The sequence below is a fragment of the Ovis aries genome, chromosome 3 (genome assembly GCF_016772045.2).
Source record: "Ovis aries strain OAR_USU_Benz2616 breed Rambouillet chromosome 3, ARS-UI_Ramb_v3.0, whole genome shotgun sequence".
NCBI classification, from domain to species: Eukaryota; Metazoa; Chordata; class Mammalia; order Artiodactyla; family Bovidae; genus Ovis; species Ovis aries.
Window position 1 is genome coordinate 150198166 of NC_056056.1, and position 15932 is coordinate 150214097.

Below are 15932 nucleotides of genomic sequence, written 5' to 3' on the forward strand. Positions count from 1 at the left end.
AATAAAATAGTAAAGTTAAGACTCATATTTCGTGGTGTCCTTGCACTAGTCAGAATGGCCATCATTAAAAAGAAGGCGTGGAGAAAAGGGACTCCTACTACACTGTTGGTGGGAATATAAGTTAGAAGCTACTATGAAAAACAGTATGGAAGTTCTTAAAAAAAAAACAAAAACAAAAAACGAAAAACAGAATTGCCACATGATCCAGCAATCCTACTCCTGGGCAAAAATATCTAGAGAAAACTCCAATTTGAAAAGATACATGTACCCCAATAATCATAACAGCACTATTTACAACAGCCAAGACATGGAAGCATGCTTAACGTCCATTTAATGATGAATGGATCAAGATGTGAAAAGATACATGCACCCCAATAATCATAATAGCCCTATTTACAACAGCCAAGACATGGAAGCATGCTTAATGTTCATTTAATGATGAATGGATCAAGATATGGTATATACACCTTATAGTGAAAGGCGCTCAGTCGTGTCCAACTCTTTGCAACCCCAAGGACTATATAGTCCATGGAATTCTCCAGGCCAGAATACTTGAGTGGGTAGCCGTTCCCTTCTCCAGGGAATGTTCCCAACCCAGGGATCAAACCCAGGTCTCCCGAATTGTACAATGGAATACTACTCAGCCATAAAAAAGAATGAAACCTGGCCATCTGCAGCAACATGGATGGACCTAGAGATCACTTACTTACTAAGTGAAGTCAGTCAGACAGAGAGAGGTAAGGAACACATGACATATCACTTATATGTGCAAACTAAAATGTGACACAAATCAACTTATTTACAAAATAGAAATAGGCTCACATACATAGAAAACAAACTTATGGTTACCAAAGGGCAAATGGGGTGGAGGGAGGGATAAATTAGAGGAGGTTTGGAATTGGCAGATACAGATTATTATATATAATATATAAACAGATAAAACAACAAGGTCCTACTGTATAGAACAGAACTATATTCATTATCTTGTAATAACCTATATAAGGAAAAGAACCTGAAAAAGAATATATATATAAATAAATATTTATATAATACTTACATATATATAAACTGAGTCACTTTGCTATACACCAAAACTAACACAACATTGTAAATCAATTATACTTCAATTAAAAGTTAATAAATTTATATAAATCTATATAAAATATTTATGTGTGATATAATAAAAAATCTTGTTACATAAAGGAAAAAGACTCATATTTGGTATCTTGTAACTAATATGCCCGCTAAGTATCATGGTGTAAAGATGACTGTCAATCGTGTACCTCTCAAGAGTAATGAGTCTAAAGGCAAAGACAGAGCTGTCAACAGATAATGCATTATGAAAACCTTTTATTATTATAAGAAGAGTTCTGTGGACACAGAAAGAAGCAACTAACTTTCTGGATTAGGAAGGGAAGGAAGCAGCATTTGAGCTGGACTTTAAAAGGTGAGCAGAAACAGTGTGCTAGGCAGAACACAGAAATAGGCACTAGGTAAAAAAGTAGGTGCAAAGATAAAAGTCGTGATCAGCGGTGCTATACTCAGGAGCGAGCGAGGGATCCAGTACAACTAGAGTGCAGGGTAGGCTCAACTACAAGCAGGAGCCAAACTACACACCCTGAACAACCACCTAGGGGTCTGGGATGCCAACTACCGAACCTGAAGCTCACCGGTCTCCAACGCTCCTGCAGTCAGAGGGACATGACTCCATCACGGCACTTATCATATTCTACTGTAATGGTTAGCTGTCTCACCGGCCACTTCACTGTGATCTCCAAGAAGAGAGGAACCTTGTCTTCTGAATTTTCTAAGGCACTAAGCATACTGTTTGACGTAGCAGATAATTATTTCATAAAAGTCTAATTTTTAAAAATCAAATCACTACGTGTTTGGGACTTCCCTGGCAGTCATACTTCTACTGCAGGGGGCATGGGTTCAATCCTTAGTTAGAGAACAAAGAACCCACATGCCAGACAGCACAGCAAAAAAAAAATTTAGTAAGTGTTTAATAAATTATGAGGAGGCCAAAAGAATATTTTTCAAAAAATTTTAAAGCAGAGAGATGACAGAAACAAAAATACAAAAGTCTTCTTGAAATTGCTTATCCATACTCACCACTAACTCAAGAATACAAAGAGCTAAATGATTACTACAGTGTGGCTTTTGCTTGAATAAAAAGGTTTCAAATGAATAGTTTTCAACTGTTTCTCAAAAAGAATAGAAAAACCATTCTTCCACTTTACATCTTCAGGCAGCACCTCTGATTCTGTCAGGGATGTATGAATGGTGGTACAATCTACTTGGGGACTCTATCTACATTGAGTGTTTCAGTTCAGTGCAAACATAATTACTGAAAAGCCTAACATGTGACACGAAATCCTTGTATGCCATTGCAAAGAGTATGAATTTCATCCTGCACATGATGGAAAGCCACTTAAGCATTTTAAGCAGAAAGTGAAGCGGTCAGAACTGCATTTCAGATACCTCCATCTGCAAGGTAAAATTTTAAGTGGGGAGTTAGCTCAGAGGAAGGGAAAGCCAGTTAGAGACCACTGAAAGCTGAAATACGCCAAGGACTTAAAAGGGAGCAGCAACAGTAGCAAAGATGAGAATGACGGATCTTAAAAGTATTAGGGAATCAAGTCAGCAGCACCGAGTGTCCAGCTAGGGATACAGGAAGTAAGAGGCAGTTTTCAGTGCAGATAAAGGGTGCTGGTTCCATTACCTGAAATAGGAAAAATCTTTTCAGGTCTTCAAGAGGAAGTGATGGTGGTTAGTTCAGGTTTAGACATGTTAAACTGCAATTCCCAGAGAACCACCGAATGGAGACATGTAATAGAGTTAAGTACATCAGAATGGGCTTGAGGGAAGAGGTAAAATATTGGGGCACATGGTATTTGAAACTATAAAACAGAAGATCCTGCTCAAGAACAGGATAAAGAGCAGTCTGCTGAAGCTGAAATTCTGGGGAACACAAATGTGTAAATACTAGAGAAAAACAAGTGAAGGAGAAGAAAAACAATCAGAATTGTACAAACTAAAAAAAGAAAGTGTCAAGGAGGGTCCTCTCCGTGATGGAGTATTAGGTAGAGGCAGAAGCCATTATGCAGTGAGCAAATGGAAGATGAGTAGTCCTCCAGAAAATAGAAAAGGCTCTTTTAAGAACACAGTGAGAAAGGAAAGCCTCAAGTGACAGGGTATGGTTGGACATGGTTTCAAAAGAAAATACATTTCTTGAGTTATTGTTTTAAGATGACACAGGTTTATGCAGACTTGTAATCAGTATGTCAGTAAAGTTTAAAGAATATAGGAAACACCAAAGGAATCCGCCAGAAGACGGATCAAGACAAGCAGGGAGACGAGACTAGAGCTGAGTTCTGGAACCCAGACTCAAAAGTGTGCCCAGAGGAGAAGGAATGCCTTGTGCTCAGAGTAGATGTGAAACTCAAAGTCACTCAGTCATGTCCAACTCTTGGTGACCCCATGGACTATGCAGTCCTTGGAATTCCCCAGGCCAGAATACTGGAGTGGGTAGCTGTTCCCTCCTCCAGGGGATCTTCCCAACTCAGGGACTGAACCCAGGTCTCCCGCATTGCTGGCAGATTCTTTACCAGCTGAGCCATCAAGGAAGCCCTCTGAGGAGAGAGGGAAGAAAAGAAAGATGAGTGGAACATATAGAGAAGCTGAAACACATAATATCCATCATCTTACATTTCTTTTGTAAAATAGAAGGCAAGTTTGCAGAATGAGGGACTTGAGGAGAAGGGTAGGATTTTTCACTGAGAAGCTACACAAGAAAAGCAGCAGGATTATTAAGCAGACTATGCTGAGAGTGAGCAGAAGCTGGAGAGTAAAATTATATTATTTTTCTAGCTGTGCTCAGCAGTCCAGAGGGTAGACAGTTGAACTGACCCGGGTCAGAGGGCAAGAGGACAAATAAATGAAAGGATATTGGCAATATAGGGGTTTGAAGTGATGGGCCAACAGGTCTGCTCAGGAAAGAAGCAAAGAAAGAAGAGGGCTGATGAAACAGGAGAAAACAGAGGGAGGCAAAAAGGAACAGGAGACCTCAGTATGGTTAAAAAATACGCTTAGTATGAGTGACAGTCTGAAAAAGCTGGACAGGCCGTTCTGGTCAATCTTCCAACACAGAAGGAGACTTTTTTTAATGCAGAGTTTTCACCCACATCTCTGCCTCCTCCTCCTGAGGCACAAACTCCCAGGCAGGGGTGAAAACAAGACACTACATCTATGACAATCACATTAATACTTGGAGACGATCTGAGTTACCTAAGACCTACTAATATGCATGAATACTATAAACACTTGATGAGAAACTACATGATCTCATAAACTCATTCAAGTTTATAATTCCACAAAAACACAAATAGATGTACTACACTCCCTCTAAAGGTAGCCTCTGTTTGGGAAGACCAACATTGCAACAACTGTGCCAGACATTTAAATTAGTGAACACGGTCTTCCTAAAGTCAATTATCCTTATTTTGAGGTCTGGGAGGTAACAACGTAGTTTTTAATCACTCAGTTGTGTCTGACTCCCTGTGCGCCCATGGATTATAGCCCACCAGGCTTCTCTGCCCATGGCATTCTCCAGGGAAGAATGGGAGTGAATTACCATTCTTTTCTCCTGGGGATCTTCTTGACCCAGGGACTGAACCCAGGTCTCCTGCATTGCAGACTGATTCTTTACCATCTGAGCTACCAGAGAAGCCCAAAGTGGTATCAGGAGGCAAAATAACTGCATTCAAAATACCATTATTAAAATCTCCAGTTCAAAAAAATACAATTTGTGGACTTAATGATTTTTTAAAAAGTAAACTTCAACTTACCTAGATCTGGCCATTAATATTCTTAGCCTCTGCTGCAGCATCAGGAGTTTAATCATACTTCAAAACACCATGTTTTCTTTGTTTGCTGACTTAACCTAAAATTAACAAGAAAAAGTCAAGAAATTGTTATTTCTTTAAAGACAGTTTTTCTTATGAGACTTCTGGCAGCAATGTTAGTTCTGTTAATCTATTTAAACAAACTAAAAAGTCTAAATTTTTATTAAAATGTAGTATTTTAAAAATTAACATAATGTCTACATGGTACCAATTAACAGCCTTTCGAAAGAAAGGTAAAAATGCAGTAGCTCTAAAAGTCCATTTTAGCCAATGGCAGGCTAATTCTCCATCTCCAGTCACACTTCTCTTAAACCTCACTGTCACTCCTCCTCCCAGAGCTGACTCTAGAATCCATGCTCTGTATCTTCCTAATCCACAAGAGCCCCCAGAATAAAATCAGAAGAGTCAGTCATCAGAAAACAGTATCAACAAGCATGCCATAGAGCCTCAGGATAATGACATAAATTATAGCAATAAACCACAATCTAGAGTTTCAAGAGATTACAATGTAACTTTTGAAAAAATTCTGGTTAATTTATTCACTTTTTACAACACATGAAAAAAATCAAATTCAAACATGAGCACTAGCATTTACTGAATAGTTATACTATTTAGGTTAGGGGTTTTACAAAGCCTCATTTTAATCTATATATTAACAAATATGACTGATACCCAAAATGAACATTGCCAAAACCATGAACCCACACACAAACAAAATTTTTCATGCTGGACTTCTAACCTATACATAAAATTAGTGGTTCAGGTAGGAGTTTGCTCACCACTTGTGAGCTGCTGCCACACCCTACATTAGGGTGGGCAGCAACTAACTGTCTTTTCCTTAGCAGTTTTTTCTCCCCTCCAGAAGTTTAACATACATCATGCTTTACCTCTAGCTTATAAAACTGTCCAGCTAATTCTACCATAAATCGTTCCTCTTATGTGATGTTTGTCCAGCTCTGTAAGAGATTTTAGCCAATTAACTAAGAAAAAAAAAAAACTCTCCCTTTTTACTTGATCCACTCATAAGCATCCCGCAACCCCTATCCTGAAAAGAGTTTATTCATAGTGAACATGATTAAGAGATGTATTCCAATATCAAGGAAAAGTCCTAAGTTCTAAAAGGAAGTTAAACATACAAAAGAACCAGTGTGCAAATCTATAAAGCTCTTGATAATATTAAAAATCCTCTGTGAGAAACTCTGGAAAATTTATATTCTCACCTTCAGATCTTTTTTCTTTTATTTCTAATTTTTTAAATTGTGGGAAAATACACATAACATAAAATTTACCATCTTACCCATTTTTAAGGGTACAGTTTAGTAGTGTTAAATATATTCACTACTATAAAACCAATCTCAAGAACTCTTGAAACTCTACACCCATTAAAAAACAACTCCTTTCCCCTCCACCCAAACACTAGCAACCACCATTCTACCTTCTGTTTTCATGAGTTTGACTGAACACATCATGTAAGACTACAGTTCAGTTCAGTTGCTCAGTCATGTCCAGCTCTTTGTGAGCCCACAGAGTGCAGCACTCCAGGCTTTACCTGTCCTTCACTATCTCCAGAGTTTGCTCAAACTCACATCCATTGGCATGACATGAGATTGTACAGTATTATCTTTTTGTGCCTGCCTTATCTCACTTAGCATCTTGTCTTCATGGTTCATCCATGCTGTAATATGTGTCAGAGTTCCTTTCCTTTTTAAAAAAAAACTTATTTTGCATTGAGGTATAGCCAATTAACAATGCTCTGATAGTTTCAGGTAAACTGAAAAAGGACTCAAGCTACACATATACATGCATTCTTGCTCCCCCAAACTCCCCTCCCATCCAGGCTGCCACACACCACTGAGCAGAGTACTTTGTGCTATACAGTAGGTCCTTATTGGTTACCCATTTTAAATATACCAGGGTGTACAAGTCCATCCCAAACTCCTTAACTATCCCTTCCTCCCAGCAACCATAAGTTCATTCTCTAAGTCTGTAAGTCTGTTTCTGTTTTGTAACTAAGTTCATTTATATCATTTCTTTTTGGATCACATATGTCAGGGATGTCATACAATGTTTCTCTGTCTTCACTCAGTACAACAATCTCGAGGTCCACCCATGTTGCTGCAAATGGCATCATTTCATTCTTTTTAATGGCTGAGTAATACTCCATTGTGTATAGGTACCGCATCTTCATCCATTGCTCTGTCAGTGGACACAGGCTGCTTCTACGTCCTGGCTATTGCTCATAGTGCTGCAATGAACACTGGGATGCATGTATCTTTCTGAATTATTTTCTCATGGTATGTGTCCAGTAGTGGGACTGCTAGGTCACATGTAGTTCTACTTTTAGTTTTTTAAGGAACCTCCATACTGTTCTCCATAGTAGCTGTACCAATTTACATTCCTAGCAACAGTGTAGGAGGGTTCCCTTCCCTCCACAACCTCTAGCATTCACTGTTTGTGGATTTTTTGATGATAGCCATTCTGGCTTGTGTGAAGTGATATCTCACTGTAGTTCTGATTTGCATTTCTTTAATAATGAGCAATACTGAACATCTTTTCACATGCCTCTTGGTCATCTGTATGTCTTCTTTGGAGAAATGTCTGTTTAGATCTTCTGCCCAGAATTCCTTTCCAAGACTGAATAATATTCCACTGAATAAAAACTTGCTAATTCATCCATTTTTGGACATTTATCTACCATCTGGCTATTGTGAATAATGGTGCTATGAACATGGATGCACAAATATCTCTTCAAGACCCTGCTTTCAATTATTTTGGATATATACCCACAAGTGGTACGGCTGGATCATATAGCAGTTCTATTTTTACTTTTTTGAGAAACTTCCATACTGCTCTCCACAGTATATCTTCTTTAGAGAAATGTCTATTCAAGTCCTTTGAACATTTTTTAAACAGGCTGTCTGTTCTTTTTGCTGACTTTTAGTGTAAGTTCTCAATATATTCAGGATATTAATCCCTTATGAAATATATGATTTGCAAATATCTTCTCACATTCTTTGGGTTGTCCTTTTCACTCTGTTACATATTGTTTGAGGTTAACAAATGTATTTCTCATTAAGCCCAGTTTGTCTACTTTTGCTTTGGTGCCCATGCTTTTGGTGTCATATCCAGGAAAGCACTGCTGAAACCAATGTCATGAAGCTTCTGCCCTATGTTGTCTTCTAAGAATCTCACTGTTTTATGTCTTACATTTAGGTCTTTGATCCAGTTTGACTTAATGTTTGTATAGGTGTTAGGTAAAGGTCCAAGTTCATTCTTTTGCATGTGGATATCCAATTGTCCCAGAAGCATTTGTTGAAGACTCGCTTCCCCACTGAATGGTCTTAGTACGCTTTTCAAAACTTATTTGACCAGACATGTGAGGGTTTATTTCTGGGTTCTCTATTCTATTCCACTGGTCTATGTCTGTATTTATGCCAGTACCACACTTTTTTTACTACGTGGCTTTGTAGTAAGTTTAGAAATCAAGAAGTGTGAGTCATCCAGTTTTAAGGTTGTTTTGGCTATCCAGGGTTCCAAGATTCCATATGAATTTCAGGATAGGCTTTCCTATTTGGGGGTGGGGGGTGGGGGGGGGCGGGGTGGAAATCATTGGAATTTTGACAGGGATTGCACTAAATCTGTAAATCTCTTTGGATGGGACTAATGTTTTAACAATATTGTGTCTTCTAATCCATGAATATGGGATGTGTTTTTATGTCCTCTATAAGCAGTATTCTGTAGTTTTGTGTGTGTTCTATCTCCTTGGCTAATTCCTGAGTATCCTATTTCTTTTGATGCCACTGTAAAAAGAACTGGTTTTGTAATTTTTTAGATTATTCACTGCAAATGTATAGAAATGCAACTAATGTTTACATGTTGACTTTGTACCCTGGATTCATTTATTATTTCTGAAAGTACTTTTTGTGTGGAATCTTCAGGGTTTTCCACATATAAGATCATCTCACCTGCAAACAAAGATTGTTTTACTTCTTTTCTCTCAACTTGGATGACTTCGCTCTGGCTAGAACTTCCAATACTATGTTAAATAAAAGTCATGAAGAGTGGGCATCATTGCCTACTTCCTGATCTTGAGGGAAAAGCTTTCAGTCTTTTACTATTGAGAATGATGTCCACTGTGGATTTTTCATATATAGCTTTCATTATGTTGAGGTGGTTTCCTTCTATTCCTAGTTTTTTTAATGCTTTTATATGAAAAGGTGCTGAATTTTGTCAAGTGCTTTCTTTGCATTAATTGAGATGGTATTTTTTTTTTCCCCCTTCATTCTTGTAATGTGATGCATTATGTTGTACTATCCTTGCATTCCAAGAATAAATCACACTCTGACAAGATATATAATCTTTTTATTATGTGACTGAATTTAGTTTCCTAGCATCTTGGACATTTCTCAATGTTTATAAGAGATACTGGCCTGTAGTTTTCCTGTAACATCTTCATCTGGAATTGTTATCAGGGTAATCCTGGCCTCACAGAATGAATTGCAAAGTGTTCTCTCCTCTTCAATATTTCAGAAAAGTTTGAGGACTGACAGTAGTTCTTTTTTTTTTTGAAACCATGTATTTAATATTTTCATTAAACTGTGTCAATACAATTTCAAGCAAATGCCAACTGGAAGACCAGGCCCAGAAATTCATAAAAGAAACAATCTTCCAAACAACAAGGAATGCCAAGGTGCTCTTCCACTCCAGCTGCACCATCAGTGGCCACGCTGGTGCCAGTCAGACCATGTTAACCAGATTACCGAGTGTTTACCACATCATCAATTTTCAGAATGCTCCGGACAGTTTCAGTTGCTAGAGTCAGTGCACTGACTGAAACCAACAGAGGCTGGACATCCAGTTCCTCCAGTATGTTGGAAATACCACCCTTTCGGACTTTAATGCCTGTAGTTTTTTCTCCCTGGGCATGCCAGTTTCTTAGTTCTGTTACAGTAGAAATGGGATTCAGGCCAGCATTTTCAGCTAGTGTAGATGGAATGACTTCCACAGCATCTGCAAAAGCACGAATGCAGTAGGATTCCATACCACTCAATGTTCGTGAGTATTCAGTTAACCGTAGGGCCAACTCTATTTCTGGAGCACCACCTCCTGCAATAAGAGCTCTCTTCTTCACTAAACAGCAAATAACACAGAGAGCATCATGGATGGAGCGCTCAGCTTCTTCAATCACCAATTTGTTAGAACCACGAACAACAATTGTAACGGTTTTTCTAGGGCTCACACAACCTGTAATCTTGATCAGTTTGCCAGAACCATTTAAGCTGACTTCCTCAGCTAACTCAGCAGATCCCAGCATGTCAGCAGTGAACTGGTCAACATGAGCAACTGGTTTGGTTCCAGTCGTCTTACAAATGAATTCAATGTCTTCTCTTTCAATATCTTTTATCACCATAATCTTCATTTTGTTCAGGAAATGTAATGCAAGATCACTAGGAGCATCTCTTAGAATAGACTTCTGTATGAGAAGAACATTACATCCTGTTTTTTTAATTTGCTTCACTAAATTTAGAATATAAGCTCTCTCTTCTCTTAGCACTTGATCCATTTGAACATAGTCAGAAACCACTATTTGATTGTCCATATCTGTTTTGGGAGCAGATAAGCAGAACTGAATAAGCCCAATTTTAGCCTTTTCAACTCTGGTTATGCCAGAATTTGCTACCTTTTGAGTAAGAACCAGACCTTCCACCAACTCACAGTCATCAATTGTCCCACCAAGCTTCTTAACTATTTTAATATCTCTAAGATCTACACTAGTAGCTGTGGCTGGGTCAATCACTTTCATCACTGCATCTACACTCATTGGAGAAAGCAGACTTGAATACTGAGACACAATCTTTGAGTTCAATGAAGTGGCTGCACTATTTAACAAAGTTTCTCTGTCACTCAGTTCCACAGGTCGAGACATGTCAGTCAAGATTTCAATGCCCTTTTCCAAAGCCTTCTGGAATGACTCAGAAATGATGGTGGGATGAATCCCTTTCTGAAGAAGCTTGGTACAGGAGTCCAAGAGAGAGCCAGCAATAATGACCACTGATGTGGTGCCATCTCCTGCTTCTATATCCTGAGCCTTGGACAGCTCCACCAGCATTCTGGCTGCTGGATGTAACACCTGCATTTGTTTCAGAATGGTGGCACCATCATTTGTAATGGTCACATCACCTTTTCCATCTTGAATCATTTTATCCATTCCTTTTGGTCCGAGGCTTGTTCTAATAGCATCAGCAACAGCTTTGGCTGCGGAGATGTTGCTGAAGCGGATCTGGGCCTGATAGGCGCTCTTCCCGCGGCCACCGGCAGCCCCGACAGCCGGCCCGGTCCGGGGTGCTACGTTCTCGGGCATGGCAACCTTGGATGGGTCTGCGTGAGCTTGCGAAGTACGGATGGACACGGATTGCGGCTGACCAGGGACCAACCGCAAGCGCCCACCGCCTTCACCTGACAGTAGTTCTTTAACTGGTAGACTTCACTGGTGAAGCCAGGGCTTTCCTACGTGAGAGACTTTTTTTATTATTATTGATTCAATCTCCTTACCTTATATGTCTATTCAGATTTTGTATTTCTTTGTGATTTAGCCTTGTAGGTTTTCTATTTCTAGGAATTTGTCCTGTTCATTTAGTTTCTTCAATTTGTTGGCATATAACTGTTCATATTACTCTCTCATAATCCTTTTTATTTCAGTAGAATTGATAGTGATGTCACCAGTTTCACTTCTGGTTTTAGTAACCTGAGTCTTTCTTCCTTTTTTCTTAGCCCATCCAGCCAAAAACTTGTCTGTTTTGTTGATGTTTTCAAAAATCAAACTTTTGGTTCACAGACTTTGTTTTTCTATTCTCTATCTCATTTCTCTCTCCTTTAATCTTTATTATTTCCTTCCTTCTGCTAGTTTTGCTTTTAGTTTACCCTTTTTCTATTTCCTTAAGCTATAAAGCTATAGATCTTTTTATATTTTTAACATAAGCATTTATAACTACCCAAACCCCCCTTAGCACTGCTTCCATTGTGTCCTGTTAAGTGTTGGCATGTTGTGTTTTCATCTTCTTTTGCCTCTAAATATTTTCTAATTCCCTTTGTGATTTCTTCTTTGATTTGTTGTTTAAAAGTATGTTGTTTAACTTCCACAATTTAGTGAATTTTCCAGCTTTCTTTCTGTCACTGATTTCTAACTTCATCCTTTTCTAATTGAAGATGATACTTTGTATAATATTTATCTTTGAAAATCTTTTGAGACTTAATTTGTGGCCTAACATCCCAGTCTACCCTGGAAAATGTTCCACTATTCTTGCCCTACTGAACATTTTATCACTATATAATATGTTTGTCTCTTGTAACCTTTTAAAATTTAAAGTCTACTTTGTTTCATACTAATACAGCCACACCTGCCCTCCTTTTGGTTACTAAATGCATGTATATCTTTTCCATTTTTGCAATTTTTTGGTCACTGAATCTCACATGAGTCTATTATAGACAGTATAGTTGGATCATGTTTTTATCTGCTCTGCCAATCTGTCTTTTAATACTGATAAGGAGAGCTTTGTTATTGTTGCTGTTTAGTCACTATGTTGTGTCCAAGACTCTCTTGCGAACCTGTGGACTGCAGCCTGCCATGCTCCTCTGTGCATGGGATTTCCCAGGCAAGAATACTGGAGTGGGTAACCATTTTCTTTTCCAGGGGCTCTACCCAACCCAGGGAGCAAACTCGTGGCTCCTGGACTGGCAGCTGGATTCGTTACTGCTGAGCCACCAGGTATTACTTCTATCATATTACTGTTTGCTTTCTATATGCTTTAAGCTTCTTTGTGTTAAGCTGTAGTAAAATGTTTAAATTCCTTTCTCAGTTCCTTTTGTGTATATTCTATAGCTATTTTCTTTGTGGTGACCATGGGGACTACATTTAACATACTAAAGGAATAACAGTTCTACTTGGATTTACACCAGTTTAACTTCAATAACATACAAAGACTCTACTCCATTACAACTCGATCCCCACTCCTTTCAGTTCTGATGTCACAAAATTACATCTTTATACACCATGTACCCCAAAATGTAAACTAATAATTAAATGCACTGATCTCTTAAATTACATAGAAAATAATTACAAACCAAAGATAAAACAATATGAGCTTTTAGGCTAATAATTTTTTCCTTTAAATGTATTAACTTTTAAATCATGTAGAAAATTAAAAGTATAGTTATAAATCTTTGTTACAATAGAAGTAGCTTTTATAATTCCCTCTGTATTTACCTTCATTGAGATTTCTATCTCTCCTTACAACTTCAAGTTGCTGTCCAGGGTCATTTTGTTTCACCTGGTGGAACTTTCTTCTGCATTTCTTGCAAGGCAAGTCTAGAGGTAATGAACTTCCTCAGCTTTTGTTTACTTGGGAATATCCTAATTTCTCACTCACTTTTGAAGGACAGTTTTGCTAGGTAACAGGATTTTTCATGGGTAGACTTTTCTTTTGGCACCCTGTGAATATATCAGCCCACTCCCGTCTGGCCTCCATAGTTTCTGATGAGCTACCTGCTACTAATCTTATTGAGAATCCCTTGTAGTATGTGACAATTGTCTTCTTCCCACTGTTTTCAAGATTTCTGGCCTTTGTCTTTTGGAAGGTTGATTATAATGTGTCTTGTTCTATGTCTCTTTGACTTAATCTTTCTTGGAGTGAAATGAGCTCCTTGGATGTTTATGTTCATGTCTTTTATCAACTTTGGGAAGTTTTCAATCATTATTTCTTCAAATGTTCTCTCTGCTCCTTTCTTTTTAGGACTTCCACAGAATGTACATTGGTCTGTCTGACAGTGTCCCATAGGTCCCTCAGGCTGTTTGTTTTTTTCTAATGTTTTCCTTGGGAATCTTAAATCTTTGTTCAGCCTGCTCAAGTCTGCCTTTGAATTCTTTTACTAAAGTTTCCATTTTAGTTACTGTACTTTTCAGCTCCAGAATTTCATGATGCTGCAAATGGTATTGTTTCATTCCTTTTATGGCTAACAGTATTCCACTGTATATATACACACGACATCTTCTTTATCCATTCATCTGTCAATGGATATTTAGGCTGCTTCCACATCTTGGTTATAGTAAACAGTGCTGCTATGAACATTGAGGTGCATGTATCCTTTTGATGTAGTTTTCTCTGGATACATGCCCAGGAATGGGACTGTTAGATCTTTTAAGGGTGCCACTCCTTTAAATTTTCTGGATATCACTTTAGGAGGGAGGGGGAGAGGCTTGCAACAATGAGGTATGTGCAACAACAGTAGATGCTCACCTTTGTCTACACCTCTGTGACTAGAAGCAACAATCTCTGACCTAATTACAGATTGCTGATATTTGGAGAAGAGGGTACTTTTTGCCTACTCTGTCTCCGAAAGCTGTATGAAAAGCTGCACAAAGGTGGCAAAAGAGGATGGCTACAATTTTACATCTGAGCCTTTTCCTGGCAGCCTTCAATAGTTCCATAGTTCCAAAACAGTTGCATCAGATTCTCCTATCTAGGTGGGGAGACAGATTCCTGATGCTTCCTACTCTAGCTTCCCAGAATCCTCCCTAGGGCTCTTCTCGGGGATCAATATTATTTAGCTTCAGTGTTTTAAATTACTTTACTAGCAGTGCCAAATATTGTGACTTTTTTGCTCGCTTTTGTAATGCTTTTCAGTGCAAATGTACAGCATATCAGGAATTAAATGACTTTATGCGCCTCATATAAAAGGATGTGCTGTGCTGTGCACTGTGCAAAGTTGAAAGTTGCTTCAGTTGTGTCCAACCCTCCCCAACCCTATGGACTACTGTAGCCCGCCAGGCTCCTTTGTCTGTTGAATTCTCCAGGCAAGAATACTAGAGTGGTTGCCATGCCCTCCTCCAGGGGATCTTCCCGACTCAGGGAATGAACCCATGTCTCTTACGTCTCCTGCACTGGCAGGTGGGTTCTTTACAAAGGGCGCCACCTGGGAAGCGCCCTATAAAAAAAATACATTCTGAGTTCCAAACAAGTGATATAACACAGCACTCCTGGAATGAACACACTGAGTAGACAGAGGGTATCTTGCCTTTGACTTTGGAACGTGGATGCCACAGATATCTTCTTTGGTTTCTTCTGACTAGCAGAAGGCTTAGAACTGAAAGGTGATTGGGAGGTAGTAAGTAGCTTAGCTACTAAACAGAGCTATAATATTGTAACATGGATGTTTTTCTATAGAATAGTTCTATATGTGTTTATACACACACACACACACACACACACACACACACACATATACTCAAGGGGAATACAATGATGTTACCAGAAAAATTATCAAAGAGCTAAAAGTTACACTAAATACACTCCACTAACATGCTTTTTAAATAAACTGGTTTTAAAGCCCCTACTTTATACCTCACCTAGAGCCAGACATCCTGGAATGTGAAGTCAAGGGGGCCTCTGAAAGCATCAGTACGAACAAAGCTAGTGGAAGTGATGGAATTCCAGTTGAGCTATTTCAAATCCTGAAAGATGATGCTGTGAAAGTTCTGCACTCAATATGCCAGCAAATTTGGACAACTCAGCAGTGGCAACGGGACTGAAAAAGGTCAGTTTTCATTCCAATTCCAAAGAAAGGCAGTGCCAAAGAATGCTCAAACTACCGCACAATTGCACTCATCTCACATGCTAGTAAAGTAATGCTCAAAATTCTCTAAGCCAGGCTTCAGCAATACATGAACCGTGAACTTCCACATGTTCAAGCTGGTTTTAGAAAAGGCAGAGGAACCAGAGATCAAATTGCCAAAACCCACTGGATCATGCAAAAAGCAAGAGAGTTCCAGAAAAACATCTATTTCTGCTTTATTGACTATTCCAAAGCCTTTGACTGTGTGGATCAAAACAAACTGTGTAAAATTCTGAAAGAGATGGGAATACCAGACCACCTGACCTGCCTCTTGAGAAACCTGTATGCAGGTCAGGAAGCAACAGTTAGAACTGGACATGGAACAACGGACTGGTTCCAAATAGGAAAAGGAGTACG

General features: G+C 38.7%; 2 protein-coding genes across 8 annotated transcripts in view; both read right to left on the bottom strand.

Annotated features, from left to right (window-relative positions):
• FRS2 (fibroblast growth factor receptor substrate 2) overlaps window positions 1–15932 on the bottom strand; it is a 152132-nt gene that overhangs the window by 12013 nt on the left and 124187 nt on the right. For all 7 annotated transcript variants that reach the window (XM_060412803.1, XM_060412802.1, XM_042246927.2 and 4 more), the window contains one exon: window positions 4851–4945. The gene's annotated coding sequence lies outside the window, so the exon portion shown is untranslated. The remainder of the gene's footprint in view (window positions 1–4850; window positions 4946–15932) is intronic.
• LOC101112974 (T-complex protein 1 subunit delta-like) lies at window positions 4946–11287 on the bottom strand. Its single transcript, XM_060412799.1, has one exon. It carries the CDS (start codon window positions 11266–11268, stop codon window positions 9664–9666), a length of 1605 nt encoding a protein of 534 aa, XP_060268782.1. The 5' UTR covers window positions 11269–11287; the 3' UTR covers window positions 4946–9663.

Bases quoted from the DNA above. Each gene is read 5' to 3' on its own strand.
- LOC101112974 (XM_060412799.1), bottom strand. From the start codon at position 11,268: ATGCCCGAGAACGTAGCACCCCGGACCGGGCCGGCTGTCGGGGCTGCC.